Below are 18,534 nucleotides of genomic sequence, written 5' to 3' on the forward strand. Positions count from 1 at the left end.
TGTGGAAAAGAAAACAGGGGGAATGCGTCCCATCCTAGACCTAAGGGCCCTGAACAAATATCTGGTCCGAGAAAAGTTCAGGATGCTTTCCCTGGGCACCCTTCTTCCATGATTCAGAAAAACGATTGGCTATGCTCTCTGGACTTAAAGGATGCTTATACTCACATCCCGATACTACCAGCTCACAGGCAGTATCTTCGATTCCGTCTGGGAACACGGCATTTTCAGTATTGTGTGCTACCCTTTGGTCTCGCCTCTGCACCCAGAGTGTTCACAAGATGCCTGGCAGTCGTGGTGGCATCTCTACGCAGACTGGGAGTGCATGTGTTCCCTTATCTCGACGATTGGCTGATGAAGAGCACCTTGGAGGCAGGAGCTCTACAGTCCATGCGGATGACTATTAGACTCCTGGAGCTACTAGGGTTTGTGATAAATTATCCAAAGTCTCACCTTCTTCCAGTTCAACGACTAGAATTCATAGGAGCTCTGCTAGACTCCCAGACTGCTCATGCCTACCTTCCCGAGGGGAGGACGGACATTCTCCTGTCCCTTATTTCCTGGGTACGAGCATCTCAGCAGATCACAGCTTGACAGATGTTGAGATTGCTCGGCCACATGGCCTCCATAGTTCATGTGACTCCCATGGCCCGTCTTCACATGAGATCAGCTCAATGGACCCTAGCTTCCCAGTGGTTTCAAGCTGCGGGGGATCTAGAGGACGTGATCCAACTGTCCACAGTTTTTCTCAAATCCCTACATTGGTGGCAATTTGCTCCAATTTGACCTTGGGACGTCCCCCTTTCAAATTCCTCAGCCGCAAAAAGTGCTGACTACGGATGCGTCCCTCCTGGGGTGGGGAGGTCATGTTGATGGGCTCCACACCCAAGGATGTTGGTCCCTCCAGGAAGCAGGTTTTCAGATCAATCTCCTGGAGTTACGAGTGGTCTGGAACGCGCTAAAGGCTTTCAGAGATTGGCTGTCTTATCAAATTATTCAAATTCAGACAGACAATCAGGTTGCTATGTGCTACATCAACAAGCAGGGGGGCACCGGATCTCGCCCCCTGTGTCAGGAAGCCGTCAGGATGTGGCTTTGGACCCGCCAGCATGCTATGTTTCTCCAAGCCACGTATCTGGCAGGCATAAACAACAGTCTGGCTGACAGGTTGAGCAGGATAATGCAACCTCACGAGTGGTCGCTCAACTCAAGAGTAGTACGCAACATCTTCCAAGCGTGGGGCACCCCCTTGGTAGATCTTTTTGCCACTCAGATCAATCACAAAGTCCCTAAGTTCTGTTCCAGACTTCAGGCCCACGGCAGACTAGCATCAGATGCCTTTCTCCTTTATTGGGGGAAGGGCTCCTGTATGCATATCCTCCCATATCCTTGGTAGGGAAGACTTTGCTGAAACTCAAGCAGGATCGTGGAACCATGATTCTGATCACTCCCTTCTGGCTGCGTCAGATCTGGTTCCCTCTTCTTCTGGAGTTGTCCTCAGAAGAACCGTGGAGATTGGACTGTTTTCCAACCCTCATCACTCAGAACAAGGGGGCGCTTCTGCATCCCAACCTCCAGTCCCTGGTTCTCATGGCCTGGATGTTGAGAGTGTAGACTTTGCCTCCTTGGGTCTTTTTTTTGTTTTGTTTTTGTAGAATACTTTTTTTTTTTCAAATGTATTTTATTGATAATACAGCAAAGTACAAGCAAGTCAAACCAGTTACATATCTCTTCAACCAGTTTCTTCCCCCTGTTCCCTTAACCTACCCTCCCTCCCTCCCTCCCCCCCCCCCCAGTTCAGTGGTGTCGGCTCTTGTTCTTGAAATTGTTCATATATTGACCATATTTTTGTGAAGGTCATCATGGAGCCTTTCCGCATAGCCGTCAGCTTCAACATCTGGTAGAGAAAGTCTACTTTTTGAGTCACTATATGTAGTGCTGGTGTTTCTGTTTGCTTCCAGGCTCATGCTAGCGCTAACTTGGCCGCTACAAAATATTGGGTGGCCAATCTGTGTTGTCCACTAGGTACTGTTCGTGGCCTGAAATGGAGAAGACAATGTTCTGCCCCTTTCGGGTATGGTTGTTGCAGCACGTTATTTACCAGCTCCACCACCTTACTCCAAAACACTTTTACTTTCTCACATTCCCACCATATATGGTAGAATGTGCCCCTGTGGTCACACTCTCGCCAGCATTGCCCCAAGGTTCCCGGGTATACCTTTTGCAGCCTGTCTGGGTATAGTACCACCTGTATAATATTTTGAACCCATTCTCATTTACAGACTGGGCTAGGGATGTTTTAAGTAAATATGCCTCCTTGAGTCTTTCTGAGGGTGTCTCCGAGTCTTGCTTGCTTCCAGAAAAGATTCCACGAAGAGGTGTTATTCTTTCAAATGGAAGAGGTTTGCCGTCTGGTGTGACAGCAAGGCCCTAGATCCTCGTTCTTGTCCTACACAGACCCTGCTTGAATACCTTCTGCACTTGTCCGAGTCTGGTCTCAAGACCACCTCTGTAATGGTCCACCTTAGCGCAATTAGTACTTTTCATTATCGTGTAGAGGGTAAGCCTACCTTAGGACAGCCTTCAGTGGTTCGTTTCATGAGAGGCTTGCTTTTGTCAAAGCCCCCTATCAAGCCTCCTACTCTGTCATGGGATCTCAATGTCGTTCTCACCCAGCTGATGAAACCTCCTTTTGAGCCACTGAATTCCTGCCATCTGAAGTACTTGACCTGGAAGGTCATTTTCTTGGTGGCAGTCACTTCAGCTCGTAGAGTCAGTGAGCTTCAAGCCTTGGTAGCTCATGCTCCTTATAATAAATTTCATCATAACAGAGTAGTCCTCCGCACTCACCCTAAGTTCTTGCCGAAGGTGGTGTCGGAGTTCCATCTGAACCAGTCAATTGTCTTGTCAACATTCTTTCCCCATCCTCATACCCGCCCTGCTGAATGTCAGTTGCACACATTGGACTACAAGCGAGCATTGGCCTTCTATCTGGAGTGGACAAGCCCATTCAGACAGTCCGCCCAAATGTTTGTTTCTTTTGATCCCAACAGAAGGGGAGTGTCTGTCGGGAAACGCACCATCTCCAATTGGCTAGCAGATTGCATTGCCTTCACTTACGCCCAGGCTGGGCTGACTCTTGAAGGTCATGTCACGGCTCATAGTATTAGAGCCATGGCAGCGTCAGTGGCCCACTTGAAGTCAGCCACTATTGAAGAGATTTGCAAGGCTGCGACGTGGTCATCTGTCCAAACATTCATATCTCATTACTGCCTACAGCAGGATACCTGACGCGACAGTCGGTTTGGGCAGTCGGTGCTGCAGAATCTGTTTGGGGCTTAGAATCCAACTCCTCCCCCCTAGGCCCATTTTTATTCTGTTCCAGGCTGCACTCTCAGTTAGTTGTTTCTATTTAGGTCAATCTCAGTTATGTCCTCGCCGTTGTGAGGCCCAATTGACCAATGTTTGTTGTTTTGAGTGAGCCTGGGGGCTAGGGATACCCATCAGTGAGAACAAGCAGCCTGCTTGTCCTCGGAGAAAGCGAAGTTACTTACCTGTAGCAGGTATTCTCCGAGGACAGCAGGCTGATTGTTCTCACAAACCCGCCCACCTCCCCTTTGGAGTTGTGTCTTCCCTTGTCTTTTGCTTTCTACTTGACTGAGGAAGACGGTTGCGCATGCGCGGTGCGCGCATGTGCACGCGAGGGCTAGCAAACTTTGTTGCTAGGAAGATCTTCCGATCCTGGGGCTGCCGTCGGACGTCACCCATCAGTGAGAACAATCAGCCTGCTGTCCTCGGAGAATGCCTGCTACAGGTAAGTAACTTCGCTTTAGTGTAAAGTGCACCTTCAAAACGATATAAACAGGATAGGGTAGGTCCAGAGGGTGGCTACTAAAATGGTCCATTGTCTTTGCAATAAAGTGTAGGGGGGGCAGTCTTAAAGAGCACATTTTATATAATTTGGAAGAAAGGGGAAAAGGAAATGGGACTTGATATACCGCCTTTCTGAGGTTTTTGCAACTACATTCAAAGCGGTTTACATATATTCAGTTACTTATTTTATACCAGGGGCAATGGAGGGTTAAGTGACTTGCCCAGGGTCACAAGGAGCTGCAGTGGGAATCGAACTCAGTTTCCCAGGATCAAAGTCCACTGCACTAACCAGTAGGCTACTCCTCCGAAAGGTGGGAGAGGCTAGAAATGTTTAAATGGCATAAAGTTGCAGAGACGAGACTCTTTCAATTGAAAGGGAGCTCTGAAATGAAGGGGCATAGGATAAAGGTGAAAGGGGCAGACCCTTCATGGAAAGGGAACTAAATTCAGGAAACGGTATCCAGGTGGGGGTGACAGAGATGGAGACTATTTTATTTATTTATTTGCTGCATTTGTATCCCACATTTTCCCACCTCTTTGCAGGTTCAATGTGGCTTACATTATGCCGCAATGGCGATCGCCATTAACGGGATGAGGAGTACAGAGTATTATTACAGATAAGGTACATAAATATCAAGTAATCTGGAAGTAAATAAATAAATAATTCATATCAGGTATATGATATCAAGGATAAAGTATAGCATTCAATAATAAAAATGTGGTTAAAGTAGTCAAATCTATCTGAACTCAAAGAAGCTTGGGACAAGTACATAGGATCTCTAAGGGAGAGGAAGGGATGGCTAGTAGATGGCATGGATAGGCACACTGGCTAGGCCAGGGGTGGGCATCCACGGTCCTCAAGGCCACAACCCACTAGTGTTTTCAAGATTTCCACAATGAATATGCATAAGATTGATTAGCATGTACTGCTTTCCATTCTACACAAATAGATCTCATAAATATATTCACTGGGGAAATCTAGAAAACTTGACTAGATATGGCCCTTGAGAACCATGGTTGCCCATCCCTGGGCTAGGCCTTCATTTTCCTATGTTTTGTGTGTGTGTCTGCCAGTGGCGTAGCCAGTATGGGGCCACGGGGGCCTGGGCCCCCGTAGATTTGCCCCTGGACCCCCTGCCACCAACCCGCCGTCGCCTACCTTTGCTGGCGGGGGACCCCAACCCCCGCCAGCCGAGCCGAGTTCCTCTTCTTCCCAATCCTGCGCAAGGCTTCGTTCTAGTCTGACGTCCTGCACATTGTACATGCAGGACGTCAGACTCACAGAAACAGAACGAAGCCATCTTGCAAGCCTTAGTTCTGTTTCTGTGAGTCTGACGTCCTGACGTCAGACTAGAACGAAGCCTTGCGCAGGATTGGGAAGAAGAGGACCTCGGCTCGGCTGGTGGGGGTTGGGGTCCCCCGCCAGCAAAGGTAGGCGATGGCGGGTTGGTGGCTGGAGGGGGGGGGGGGGTCAGCGGCGCGGGGGGGGGGGGGCTAAATGTGCCCCCTCTCCTCTGGCTCTGGACCCCCCTCCTGCCAAAGTCTGGCTACGCCCCCTGGTGTCTGCATGAATCTGTGTGTGTGCCATATATGTTTGTAGATGTACTTTATTTTGTGTCTTTGTGCCCGTATATACAAACAGACAGAAAGACAGATGGAGCCTTCCCAATATGCACTACAGCTTGAGCAAAATGCACTGAAAAACACTAACATATTTGTAGACTATTGACTCCTAAATAGTGTAATTTGGATTAGGTGTATGCCACTGCTGGAAAGATTATTATACTACTAGCAAAAGAGGCCCGTTTCAGAGCAAATGAAACGGGCGCTAGCAAGGTTTTCGTCGCCAACACCCCCCCCCCTCTCTCCCTGGCCAACCCCTTCGTTGTTCTGCCATTGCTCCACCCCCAACATCATGACGTTTGAGGCAAGAGCGGGGCCTGGAGAGATTTCCCGCCTCCCTGCCTCTCTCCCTGCCAACCCCTTCGTTGTTCTGCCTTAGCTCCGCCCTCGAGGGCGGGGCCCGGAGCGATTTTGGTGGCTTCATCACCACGAACCTTCGAACCTTTTTGAAGGAAGTCAGGGCTTGGCTTCACTGACGTCAGTGTCCTCAGAACGTTGAGGGTGAGTTTTATTATAGTAGATTGTGCGGAATAATTGTTAAAGGAGGAAATTTAAGGTGGTTATGTGCTATGATGAAGAAAACCAAGTACTGAGTATGCAACAACATGAAAAATGTTGGCAATCACTGTTATAGATAATTATCTCACCTCCTGGAATGTCCCAGGCTCCACTTTCTCCAGGAGAGAGGGGTCTCACTTGGGGGCGGTTCTGATGAAAATTGGGCAAAGCCACTTTATCCAAGTCAACTGACAGCAATTTCTGATGTTTCCAAAGGTTACTAGAGCACATAACAAATTAATGGATTAAACATTCATTAGGTTCAGCGGATGACATTAATGACATGACTTGTATGCTGGTAAAGTAGATTACAACTACTAGCTCTTTGTGCTGTTTACACATATTTTAGAGTGTGGATGGGGGTGGGATTTAAAGATGGACGAAGAGAAGGGAGGGGAGAGGAATTATTAAGGAAAGAATAGGTAGTGGAGTCACGATTAATAAAGAAAATGTTACTTGTGTGTTGAACTACGCGAAGAACAATTTAAGAATTTATAGATGATGACACATTGTGATGTATAATTTTGTTCTTTCCAATAAAAATGATTTGATCGTACACATGATATTTTCAGGGCCGAGAGAGACTGAGATGGGGCCCGGGGCAGGGTCGCTGCTGCCTGACCCGATCGCCCCTGCCCCCCCCCCCCCCAGATCGTCGCTGCTGCAACTGAGGTACCTTGGGGCTGGTGGGGATCCCGAGGCCCCACCAGTGGAAGAATCCAGCACTGCTCTTCACTCCATGCCTGCCCTGCCCCTGCAGCTGCTTTTCTCTCTCGTCGCGCATGCTCGGTTTCAAAAACGATCATGCGCCTGAGGGGGAAAGCAGCCACTCGGCACAGCGGTAAAAGCAAGTGAAGAGGCAGCACTGGAGGGGGGCCCGGCGCAAGAGTTTTCTCTCTTTTGCTCCTGTTGGGACCCGATCATTCAGGGCCCGTCAGGAGCAGGAGAGCAAGAGAGACCCCAGCACCGGGCCCTGGGAATTTTGCCCCCCCACCTCTCGGCGGCCCTGGATATTTTCTGATAAATTGAAAATAAGATATTTTGTTCAGTACAGAAACTTTATATATAAGTATCATAACATTTAAACATAGAGGGATAAAGTATAGGAAGTTAGAAGACAGAAGAAGAAAGAACAATTACAATTAATTACAGTGGCAGTCATGTTCTCTTGAGGACTTAAAGATGTTATTATAAGGAGAAAAAAAAGATGGCCTGTCCAGTCTGCTAATTGGTTTTTTTTGTTTTCTACCAAGAAAAAATTCCCATACTTAAATCAAAACAAGCTCCCCCATGTTTTTATTCAAGATCTCAACCTTTTTCTACCATTGCCCTCTAAGAGGTGAATGGAGATTGTGCAGGCTAATTTTTAAAGAGAAACTCCTCATGGAATAGCCCTTTGAAAATTTACAGCTGGCAGGGAGAAAAGTATATGGAGAAATAAGATATTACTTGCTATTTTTTTCCTACAATAGCATCAGATAAGTGTGAGACTAATGGATTTACGTTCATCTACCAGGTAGAGATAAGGCACAACACCATTCTGTACTCTTTAATAGAACTCTGTGCTGCTCAGGCAATTCAGTGTTAGATAACAAAATAGTGGAAAACAGTTGCTGAACTAATGCAAAAACATTTGCGGAACAAGAGAAACAGAAGTTAGCAAAAACAAAACACTACTTTAATGATAAGAAACAAATAAGGGTGAGCAGCTGGACTGATCTGCTGTAACTGAAGGAAAGAAAATTAGCAAGTAAAATCTAATTCTCCTTCCTTCTCATGCACACCAGATGAGTCCTGGACTTGTGGGATGTAAAAAACCAGTCCTAAAGATGGAAGGGGGATCAATTGCCCTTGTTCTGAGAACTGAAGCTCCAAAGGCAGCTTCCTTCCTAGACACCACATCCAAGTGATAGTGCTTTGCAAAAATATGTAGAGAGGACATGTTGCTGCTTTAGATATCCAAAACATATCAGCCAGCAAATAAGCTAAGTCATAGAGTATTAACAGTATTATTCAATTCCCCTTCCCAGTGGATTCTTATCCAGAAAGAGGGAATCATCACTATTCCGAGTACAGAACCATAAATTTACCCCTATATGTCCCCAAGAAACATGTAACTCAAGCACACACCATGCACATATATACACAAATAACCCCTCCTTCCCATGGGCTATCCCTAATAGCTCACAAATTATCTAGGTCAGTAGTGATCTCTGTTAGTATACCACAACTTAGATTTAGCTGTATGATAGATAGAGACCCATTTATCAAACACTGCCATTTAACTCATAAGATTCAACCACATACAACATGACAGGACGTCTTCTTGGCTCCTTTGGCTCCACCCTTTCAATATAACTTTGTAAGCATCCAAGCAGTGAGCACAAATATTTTATTGCTATTGGGGGAAGCCAACCTGCCTCCCTTAATCCCAGATTCCCAACATTAGCAAACTATGAGGCTCATTTTCAAAGCACATAGACTTACAAAGTTACATAGGTCGCCCCATAGATGGCACATATAGGTGCTCATTTTCACAGACTTACAAAGTTACATAGGTTGCCCCATAGATGGCACATATAGGTGCTAATTTTCAAAGCATTTAGACTTACAAAGTTCCATAGATACTATGTAACTTTGTAAGTTTAAGTGCTTTGAAAATATGCCTCTATGTAACTTTGTAAGTCTAAGTGCTTTGAAAATACACCTCATAGTAACCCTATCACCCCACTCCACCACCCAAATAGCCTCCCATCCACAGGTCCCCTCAAGGTTGTACATTCTAAAAAGGAATGGATCCAGGCCCCAAGGTATGTCTTCCATTTGAAGCAACAACTATCCTCCCATAATTTCATTTCTACCCCCCTTGCTTTAGTAATGTAGACACCTATAGAGTAGCTTGAGGTAGAGTTCTTACAAATCTACACTGGTATGAAGATATTTCCCATCCTTCCAAGCCGTTAATCCTATTCTATTCTACCTGCGTTTTGCATACCTTAATTTCTCCAACAAGGAATTCACAGCAGTTAACAGACAAGATGGCCTCTACAGTCAGGGGATATACAGTTAACAAAAATACAATCAATAATTAAGCACCAAAATTATTATTCAAATAAGTAAGTTTTTAAAGCTTTCCTAAAGAAGTCACGTGACGCCATGCTTGGGAGCGGGTGCTGAAAAACCCCGCTCCTGCTATCCCACTGCTAAACCCTCCGTAAACACCGTTTTCAACCAACCAGACCTGTGAACGCAAACCAAATCTTTGCCTGCTGAGCCCGACGCCGTTTAGAAAGTTTTTGCAAAAGCCATGGCTGCAAAGGGGCTGTGCAAAGAAAAAGGCAGAGTGCATGAGGACAAAATGGTGGCACCGGCGAGCCTAGCCGCATCTACAATCGGATTGGCATAGGTAGCAGAGGTGGTGGCCGAGGTAACAGGAGCCATGGAAATACTATTTGATAAGCGATTGAGCCCAAATGAACTTAAGCTGAACTACAAGACCATATGGGGCAGCTCAGCAAGGACTTTGCAGCATACCAGCAGTGACATGGGATCTTAGAGGATCGTGCAACTAAAATGGAGGAGGAATACACCCATCTGAAAAATATTTTGACAACCTATGAAGAGAAATTAGAGGACCTAGAGAACAGGTCATGAAGAAACAACCCAAGGTTCGTGGCCTTACCAGAAGCGCTAGGCGATGGGGACCTGCGGGGATTCCTGGAAACATGGCTGCCGCAGCAGTTAAACCTGTTGCCCTCTCTTGGGGTTCTCTGTGTAGAACGAGCTCACTGTGTGGGTCCCCGTCAGTCACCCCATTCAAGACCGAGAGTGGTGATCTGCCGCCTCCTCAACTTTGTACATAAAACAGCTATTTTGCAAGCTCTAAGAGGCGGCCAGGAATTACGGTATGATAACAAGAAAATCCTATGCTCTCGGGATTATTCTGCAGCAGTTGCAACCCAAAGGCGGCAGTTTTCGCCTGTGTGCTCAAGACTCTTTGCCCTCAAAATACACTTCGCTCTGCAATATCCAGCTAAATTAAGAGTGACTTATCAAACGGAAATCAAAGTCTATCAGATGGTGGAGGAAGCGCAGGAATTCCTGCGCTCGATAGATTCAGGACATCTAAGGGGGAAGAGCCCAGATCATTAACTTGAGATCTGTTGATATCCTTCACTGTGAGGAATGACGTCCAAGTTTTGGAGGCCTATATGCCAGGGAAGGCACTGGCCCATTGATGGACCTGGACCCAAGGAGCACTGGATGACTCAGGACCTGAGGACTGGTCTGTAACACGGCCCGCGCTGTGAGACTTTTGTTGCATTGTGTTTTTTTTTTTTTGGTTGACTAAGCTACGAATTACATCTTTACTAGAGGGATGTAATGGGTGGTGTCTAACGTGATGGTTCTATGGGGGGGGGGGGGACCTTAGGTAGTACTGTTGGGGGAGAGGGAGATAGTGGGAAGATAAGGGGACAGAGGGGGGAGGGGTCAGAACTCGAGACTAGGATTTCATAGGGAAAACTCTGTTACTCAGTGGGAGACTATTTGGTCACTTTTTGATTTGAATGTGCTGCTTTTGGGGGAGTGTAATCTGAAGTGGGGAGGTGTGGGCTGGGGCACCTCTTCCGGAACATAGGTTTTATCAATCTGGAAAGAAGTAAGCCTTGGGGTGAGGAGTACCGCTGAAAGTGATGATTTGGAATGTGGGAGGTAATAACTCCCCTACTAAGCATTCCAAAATACTGCAACATCTTCAGCATCACTGAATCAATATTGCTTTATTGCAGGAAACTCATTTCTCCACCTCTGAACATACTAAGCTTAAACAATGGTGGGTGGGTGAATGTGTTGCAGCAGCAGCAGCCCAGGGGAGAAAGGGAGGGGTAGCTATATTGTTTCGCTATCTTTCTTTCAAAATCCCTCTTTGCCTTTCTTATCAGCGCTTTGCATCTGACTTGACATTTCCTCATTCGGTTCCTTCTTCCATGTTGTGAAGGATTCCTTTTTAGCTCCAATAGCCTCCTGTACCTCAATTTTTAACCACGCCGGCTGTCATTTGGTTTTCCGTCCTCCTTTTCTGATACGTAAAATATGTTCGGCCTGGGTCTCAGGACGGTGTTTTTGAACAGCATCCATGCCTGTTGTAGGTTTCTTACTCTCTCAGTCGCTCCTCTAAGTTTTTTTTTAAAACCGTTCTTCTCATTTTATCATAGCTTCCTGTTTTAAAGTTAAACGCTAACATATTTGACTTCCTATGCTAACCTTTTTGAAAGCAAATTTCAAAGGCGATCATGTTATGATCACTGTTGTCAAGCGGCCCCCGGACCGCTACCTCCCGTACCAGATCATGCGCTCCACAAATGACTAAGTCAAGAATTTTTCCTTCTCTCGTCGGCTCCTGTACCAGCTGCTCCATAAAGCTGTCCTTTATTTCATCGAGGACGTTTACCTCCCTAGCGTGCCCTGATGTTACATTAACCCAGTCTATATGGGGGGGTAATTAAAATCAAAAAATTTTCAAAATTCTACCTGGCTTACAAACAGTTTGGGTACAAGACTGGACTGTGTGTGGATATCGTTGGTTAAGATAAGTACCCACTCCAAGTTATGTGTTTTTGAAAGTTGAGTCTCCATTATCAATGTTTGTTGAGGCATCGTGGCAGTGTTTTTGTGAATTTGACAAAGTGGAGTTTTTTTTGTGAAGACATATGATTGAAGTGGTTCCCTCATTAAACAAAAAGCGTGTCCTTTAAAAACGAGGAAGTTCCGATTTTTCTGAAGTCTTTTTTTCTCCACTTTTTTCATTATTTCCTGCCACTGTTGCCCTCAAACAGATTGTAAGCCAGGTAGAATTTTGAAAATTTTTTGATATTGTATTCTACTTATTCCGGATAATTTCAGTGGTAATTAAAATCACCCATTTTTATTGCGTTGCCTAGTTTATTTGCCCAATTTCCTTTAAAATGACTGCGTCCATCTGCTCCTGATTGGGCTGATAGTAGTACACCCCTATCACCGTCCTTTTCCACAATGATTCCAGTCTGCCCAGCACTAGCCCCGCCTCCCAACCACCAGCTCTGCCACCCAATCTCGGTTAAGTTTCTGAGGATCCATTCCCTCTGAACAGGATTCCTTTATGTTTATCCCACGCATATTTGAATTCCGTTACCGTTTTCATCTTCACCACCTCTCAAGGGAGGGCATTCCAAGTATCCACCACTCTCTCCGTGAAAAAATACTTCCTGACATTTTTCTTGAGTCTGCCCCCCTTCAATCTCATTTCACGTCCTCTAGTTCTACCGCCTTCCCATCTCCGGAAAAGGTTTATTTGCTGATTAATACCTTTCAAATATTTGAACGTCTGTATCATATCACCCTGTTTCTCCTTTCCTCCAGGGTATACATGTTCAGGTCCGCAAGTCTCTCCTCATACGTCTTGTAACGCAAATCCCATACCATTCTCATAGCTTTTTTTTGCACTGCTTCAATTCTTTTTACATCCTTAGCAAGATACGGCCTCCAAAACTGAATACTCCAGGTCGGGTCTCACGACTTAAAAAGGGGCATTAAAACCTCTTTTCTTCTGCTGGTCACACCTCTCTCTATACACCCTAGCAACCTTCTAGCTATGGCCACCGCCTTGTCACACTGTTTCTTCACCTTCAGATCCTCAGATACTATCAACCCAAGATCCCTCTCCCCGTCCGTACATATCAGACTCTCACCGCCTAACACATACATCTCCCGTGGATTTCTACTCCCTAAGTGCATCACTTTGCATTTGTTCGCATTGAATTTTAATTGCCAAACCTTAGGCCATTCTTCTAGCTTCAGCAGATCCTTTTTCATGTTTTCCACTCCCTCCCGGGTGTCCACTCTGTTACAAATCTTAGTATCTTACGCAAAAAGGCAAACTTTACCTTCTAACCCTTCGGCAATGTCATTCACAAATATATTGAACAGAATCGGCCCCAGCATCGATCCCTGAGGCACTCCACTACTCACCTTTCCCTCCTCCGAGCGAATTCCATTAATCACCACCCTCTGGCGTCTGTCCGTCAACTTGTATAGAGGGGCAGAGAGTCAGTTCTGCAGGTTGTTTCCAACTTTGCTACAACAGCTGGGCTGGAGTGCAGTTTCCAAGGGTGAACCATCCCAAAGAGTGAGATTTACCATGTCAAGAAGTAAGAGTGAAAGCCAAGGAGTGAGATTTTTCAGACATATAAATCTAGAATGATTAAATATAGTATTATTTTGTAAATGAATAGAGCAGCATAAAATACTGGCTTTTCTTTGAAGCCTCTGAAAGGATACCGACAAAGTGGGGAGCAAAGATAGGTTGGTAGAGAGCTCCGAGCGTTTTGGGGAAATTTATTTTACCTTTGTGCGATAATGCCTCATTCTAAAAGGAAGGGAGCGTTAAGGAATGTTCCTCAGCCTACCTTGACGTCTTCCCCGGCCCAAGCGTCTCTGGAACGATACTTCCCTGGCTTCTCCAAATCTCAGAGGGAAGAAAATCCCATAGCGGGGGTTCTCGGAGAAGCGAGTTCCCCGCCAGGAGAGGAAGCCTCCCTTTCGCCACCATCCATTTCGACGATCCCTCCGTGTCCAGCGTCGATTGCGGCCCTGGAGGGAAACCCCGCTGATTCTGGAAGTGTATCGGAAGGGGCAACCAGCGAGGACCCAGGACCACAACAAACGGCTCTGAAAGCTGATGGAACTCGGTTTCCCTCAGTAAAAAGCCCAGAGGTGACACTGGGTGATGTTGGACCGGATGAATACTACACTGCAGAAAACCTCAGGTGACGTTATAAATTTAAATGCCAAGTTTGAGGGTTTAAAATCAACTATTGATTCTGTAAAAGAAGATTTAACAAAGCAAGTGACAACTTTGAGGAAAGAAGTGGACTCGCTTAAGGATTTTAAAGATGTGGCTCTTAAAGATAATATGGAAATGAGGAGGAAAATTGAACAGTTAGAGAACTATAACAGAAGGCTTAATCTCCGTCTTTTGAATTTTCCCAAGTTAACAGGGGTAACCCCGATTGACACATTACGAAGATATCTGACTGAGATATTAAAAATTCCCCTAGACGCTATTCCTCCAATAAATAAGATTTATTTTATTCCTAAACCAAAGGGGGAATTACAAGGTATTGAACAGAAAATGCCTAACTTACAAAATATCTCTGAAATATTGGAACAATCTATGGAAATAGTATTGGATAGAGCTACATTAATAATTTCTTTGGTTTTTGAGCAAGATTAAAATAATATCTTAAGACTTTACTTTCGGAATTCCAAAGCTCAATTTTGTGGATCTAAAGTCTGGATGTATCCAGATGTGACAAAACAAACACAACAGAAAAGAAAAGAAAAGAAAAGAAAAGAAAAGAAAAGAAAGGAAAGGAAAGGCGTTTCTTGCTTTGAAACAAAAGACAATGGATATTGGGGGATCTTTCTTTTTAGCATATCCGGCTAAATGTGTAGTTAAATTAGGTCAAACTAAATATAATTTCTTTTCACCGGAACAACTGAAATCGTTTCTAGAAATGAAACAACTGAAGTAAATGTAGAAAATAATTTGGAGAAATGGCAGCTTTTACTTCTGTAAATGTTATTTGTTTTGATTACTTCTCTAACTCTATCACTCCCCCCTCGTGTTTTGAGGTCTAAGAAAGGTTAATTGTGTTTCTTAATTGATTAGTTAATTCTAATTTTCTTTTCCTGTATAAGATATTTCTTCTTTTCTTTTTTTATTCTCTTTTTTGAGTTTTGAATAATGCAGGATGAGAATATTAATATTACTTATTACTTGCCTGTTTTATGTTCGCAAGGTTATCCTTGTTAATGATATATTGAAAATATAAATAAAGAATTAAAAAAAAAAAAAAAAAGTGGGGAGCAAAACAGATAAATTTTTTTTAGCTGAAAATTGTCTTCCACTCAGTATGGATATAGGCTTCACAGCACATGCATTTGCAGGTACAAAGAAAAGGGTCAGAGCATGGGGAAACAGTAAGCAAGAAGGTTTACTCAGATTTCTGCCCCCACTTGGCTTGTCTTTCATGAAAGCAGTGATCAGGGTCATTGTACCCTTATTGAAGCTCTAACGAGTGAGAAATAGGACTTAACGAGTATGAGTGAGAAAGCTTTCATATGAGTGTGACACACGCCTAATGAGAAAGATTTGGCATCTGTGAGAGTAGGGAGGAGAGAGGAGCTCTTACATGCATTTAATGCCACCTGCTGAAATATTAAATCAGTAGACAACTGGAGCTGTGTAGGCTCTGTCATGATTCAGGATAGATATATAGCTTTCAGAAACTTTCCCATTTCTCTTTATAAGACAGAGAGAGAAATAAAGGACCCAGCATGCTTATTTTTTATTTTTAAATGGAAAAAGTAGAAATAAAAAAGCCAAAGAAACAGATAAATAGTTCCAGGTCTTAATCCATGTACAATGCACAGGCTTACAGCTCAGTTCTGGGGAACCTCCCCAGCTCTGCTTTTGGCTGGATGCTAAACCTCCAGAGATTGTACCCATTCACCTAGCTTCTGGCTCCCTGAAGAAAAAGAAACCAGAAAGGGGATGGGGTGGGGACTCAGACTCTTCTGAGGTATCTCTTCTGGTTGAATGGTAGGAGACAGAGGGTGGTGGTAAATGGAGCTTGCTCTGAAGAAAAGGATGTCGTCAGTGGAGTACCGCAGGGATCAGTCCTAGGGCCGGCTCTTTTTAACGTCTTTGTGAGCGATATTGCGGAAGGGCTGTATTGTTTGTCTCTTTGCGGATGATACTAAACTTTGCAACAGGGTGGACACCCTGGAGGGTGTAAACGACATGAGGAGGGACCTAGCGAAGATAGAGGAATGGACCGATATTTGGCAACTAAGGTTTCATCCCCAAAAATGCAGGGTCATGCACTTGGATCACAAAAATCTGAGGGAACGGTACAGTATAGGGGGTGTACTGCTTCAGTGTGTGAAGGAAGAGCAGGACTTAGGGGTGACTGTGTCTGATGACCTTAAAGCTTTCAAACAGGTAGAAAAAGCGATGGCCAAAGCCATAAAGATGCTTGAGTGCATAGAGAGAGGCATGACCAGCAGGAAAAAGGAAGTGATAGTGCCATTGTATAAGTCTCTGGTGAGGCCTCATTTGGAGTACTGCGTGCAGTTCTAGAGACTGCACCTACGGAAAGATATAAACAGGATGGAGTCGGTCCAGAGGGCGGCTACGAAATTAGTAAGCGGTCTTGAATGCAAAAATTATAGGGACAGGCTTATGAACCTCAACATGTATACGCTGGGAGAGAGGAGACATGATAGAGATGTTTAAATATCTCAAGGGCATTTATATACAGGAAGAGAGCCTTTTTCAAATGAAGGAGAGCTCTGGAATGAGGGGGCATACGACAACGATAAGAGGGAATAGGCTTAAGAGTAACCTAAGGAAGTATTATTTCACAGAAAGGGTGGTGGAAGCGTGGAATGGCCTCCCGGTGGAGGTGGTGGAGTCGAGGACTGTTCCAAAATTTAAAAAGGCATGGGCTAAGCATGTGGGATCACTTAGGAATAGGAAGAATTAGGGGTTACAGAGGATGGGTCATATGGCCTTTATCTGCCGTCATGTTTCTATGTTTCTATCTCCCTCTGCTGAGGCCTGCATCCAGAAATGTGCCCTGAACATTATTCTCACTGGGTTCTGGGCTGAGCCAGCAGAAAAGGCTTGTACTTCAGCCTAGCCGCTCCAAAATAAGCTCTGCTGCTATCCCAAACACTCAGCCCCTGACACCAGCATCATTGGTACCAGAAAAATAAAAAAAAACATTCCTTCCCATGGTGTGGGTGTAAACTCCCACCTGTTTCCACTAACTGGTACTGTAGCCTTGGACAAAACTGTGCAGAATTTGAAGGTCTTCTAATATTCTGAAGTGAGGAAGCAACTTCCCATCTAATTAGTTTTCCAGGGAAAAGGGAGAAAACAACAGTGAACAAGGGGGAAGGGGGGGGGGGGGGGGGGGCAGAACTCAGACTCCTGTGAGTATCATCCATATTCCAGGTCCAATTCAACTGCTTTATGCTTTTGGTTTTTTTTTTAGAATGAAGCTTAAAACCTGACATGAGGTACTCCTCTGATCAACTAATGCCCAGTTCTACAACTGGGTCAGGAGCTGCACAGATCAACCATCACTATCCACTTGCAGTATATATACTCAGAACACAAAATTATTCCCTCACCAAGGCAAAATCCCCCAACTCTCTTTTTAGTCACTGCTCTTCTATCAGCAAATGTTATCTTTAGTAGAAAAGGCAGAAGAAAAAAGAACCTGGGGGGAGGAGGGATCCAGCATTATCAGATATACCCCACCCCAAAAGAACCAATTATATTGCAATATCAGCAGTCCTTCTCCACAAAAATTCACTGGTCTTATCATTTAACTTCTGATAAAGTAGTCACCAACCAGTTCAGAAGTAAACAGTAAAATCCAAACCAAGAGCTGCACAGCAAACATCTACCACCTGTTGGAGACAGAAGAATACTGAATTGTCTGAGTTGCACAGAGTTTTATTAAGGCACAGCAAAATTCTGTACTACCTATCTCCACCTGCTGGTAAATGGACGCAAACCCACAAGTCCTTGAGTTGTGTGGTGCACATGACTAGGAAATGGTGTTTGTACCTACTTTACCAGAGGCATAGCTATGGGTGGGCCTCACGGTTCAGGCCCACTCAGTTTCACTTGATGCTCCAATCGGCACGGTCTTGGTTAGGTTGCAGTGGGAGTGCACACTGCACAGCCTTTCTGGAAATCTGCCGTGGCGTAGGTCTCAGCTCAGTAGGCAGCTGGCAGCAACAACAGGAGCTCTCCAGTCCTCCTACCTGGGATTTTTGGGAAGACAGAGGGAAGAAGGGGGTTTGTGCCAGGACTGGCGCAAAGCGGTAAGCATGGCAGGGGGTGCCGACCTCTAGAGGATGCCACAGCCATGCTTACCGCCGCCAGGCGGCTCACAGTTCCAGCCCAAGCAGCAGGCAGCCCTCGGTCCCCACCTGCCCACTCTCAGCTCCCCAAAAGCCCTCTTTTTGTTCCTGCCGCGCTGCGTTTAAATCTTTTATTTTACCTCAAGTCACAGTGGCAGAGGCAGTGAAAGCAGCAGGCTCGCCTCCAGCCTTCCCTTCTCTCTCTGTGTCCGAGGAAGATGGGACACTGAGAAGGAAGGGAAGGCTGGAGGTGAGCCTGCTGCCTTCACTGTCGCCGCCGTTGCTGTGACTTGAGGTAAAATAAAAGATTTAAATGTAGGGTGGCAGGAACGAAAAGGGGGGTGTTGCGGAGAAGAGGGCGGGTAGGTAGGGCAGGGGTTTGAACTGGAACTCGGGGGCTGAAAATGGGGCAGGTGGGGGCTGGGGTGAGTCACTGGACATGGATGGGAGGAAAGGAAAGGGGGCAAAGGAGAGTTGCTGGACATGGATGGGAAAGGAGGG

The 18,534-nt window shown here is 45.3% G+C and overlaps 1 protein-coding gene across 1 annotated transcript in view; it reads right to left on the bottom strand.

Annotated features, from left to right (window-relative positions):
- The window catches only part of MBTPS1 (membrane bound transcription factor peptidase, site 1), a 514,786-nt gene that overhangs the window by 18,059 nt on the left and 478,193 nt on the right, over positions 1-18,534 (bottom strand). Inside the window, 1 exon segment of the mRNA XM_030203794.1 lies at positions 6,141-6,271. Coding sequence (XP_030059654.1) covers positions 6,141-6,271 — 131 coding nt within the window.

The sequence above is a fragment of the Microcaecilia unicolor genome, chromosome 5 (genome assembly GCF_901765095.1).
Source record: "Microcaecilia unicolor chromosome 5, aMicUni1.1, whole genome shotgun sequence".
NCBI classification, from domain to species: Eukaryota; Metazoa; Chordata; class Amphibia; order Gymnophiona; family Siphonopidae; genus Microcaecilia; species Microcaecilia unicolor.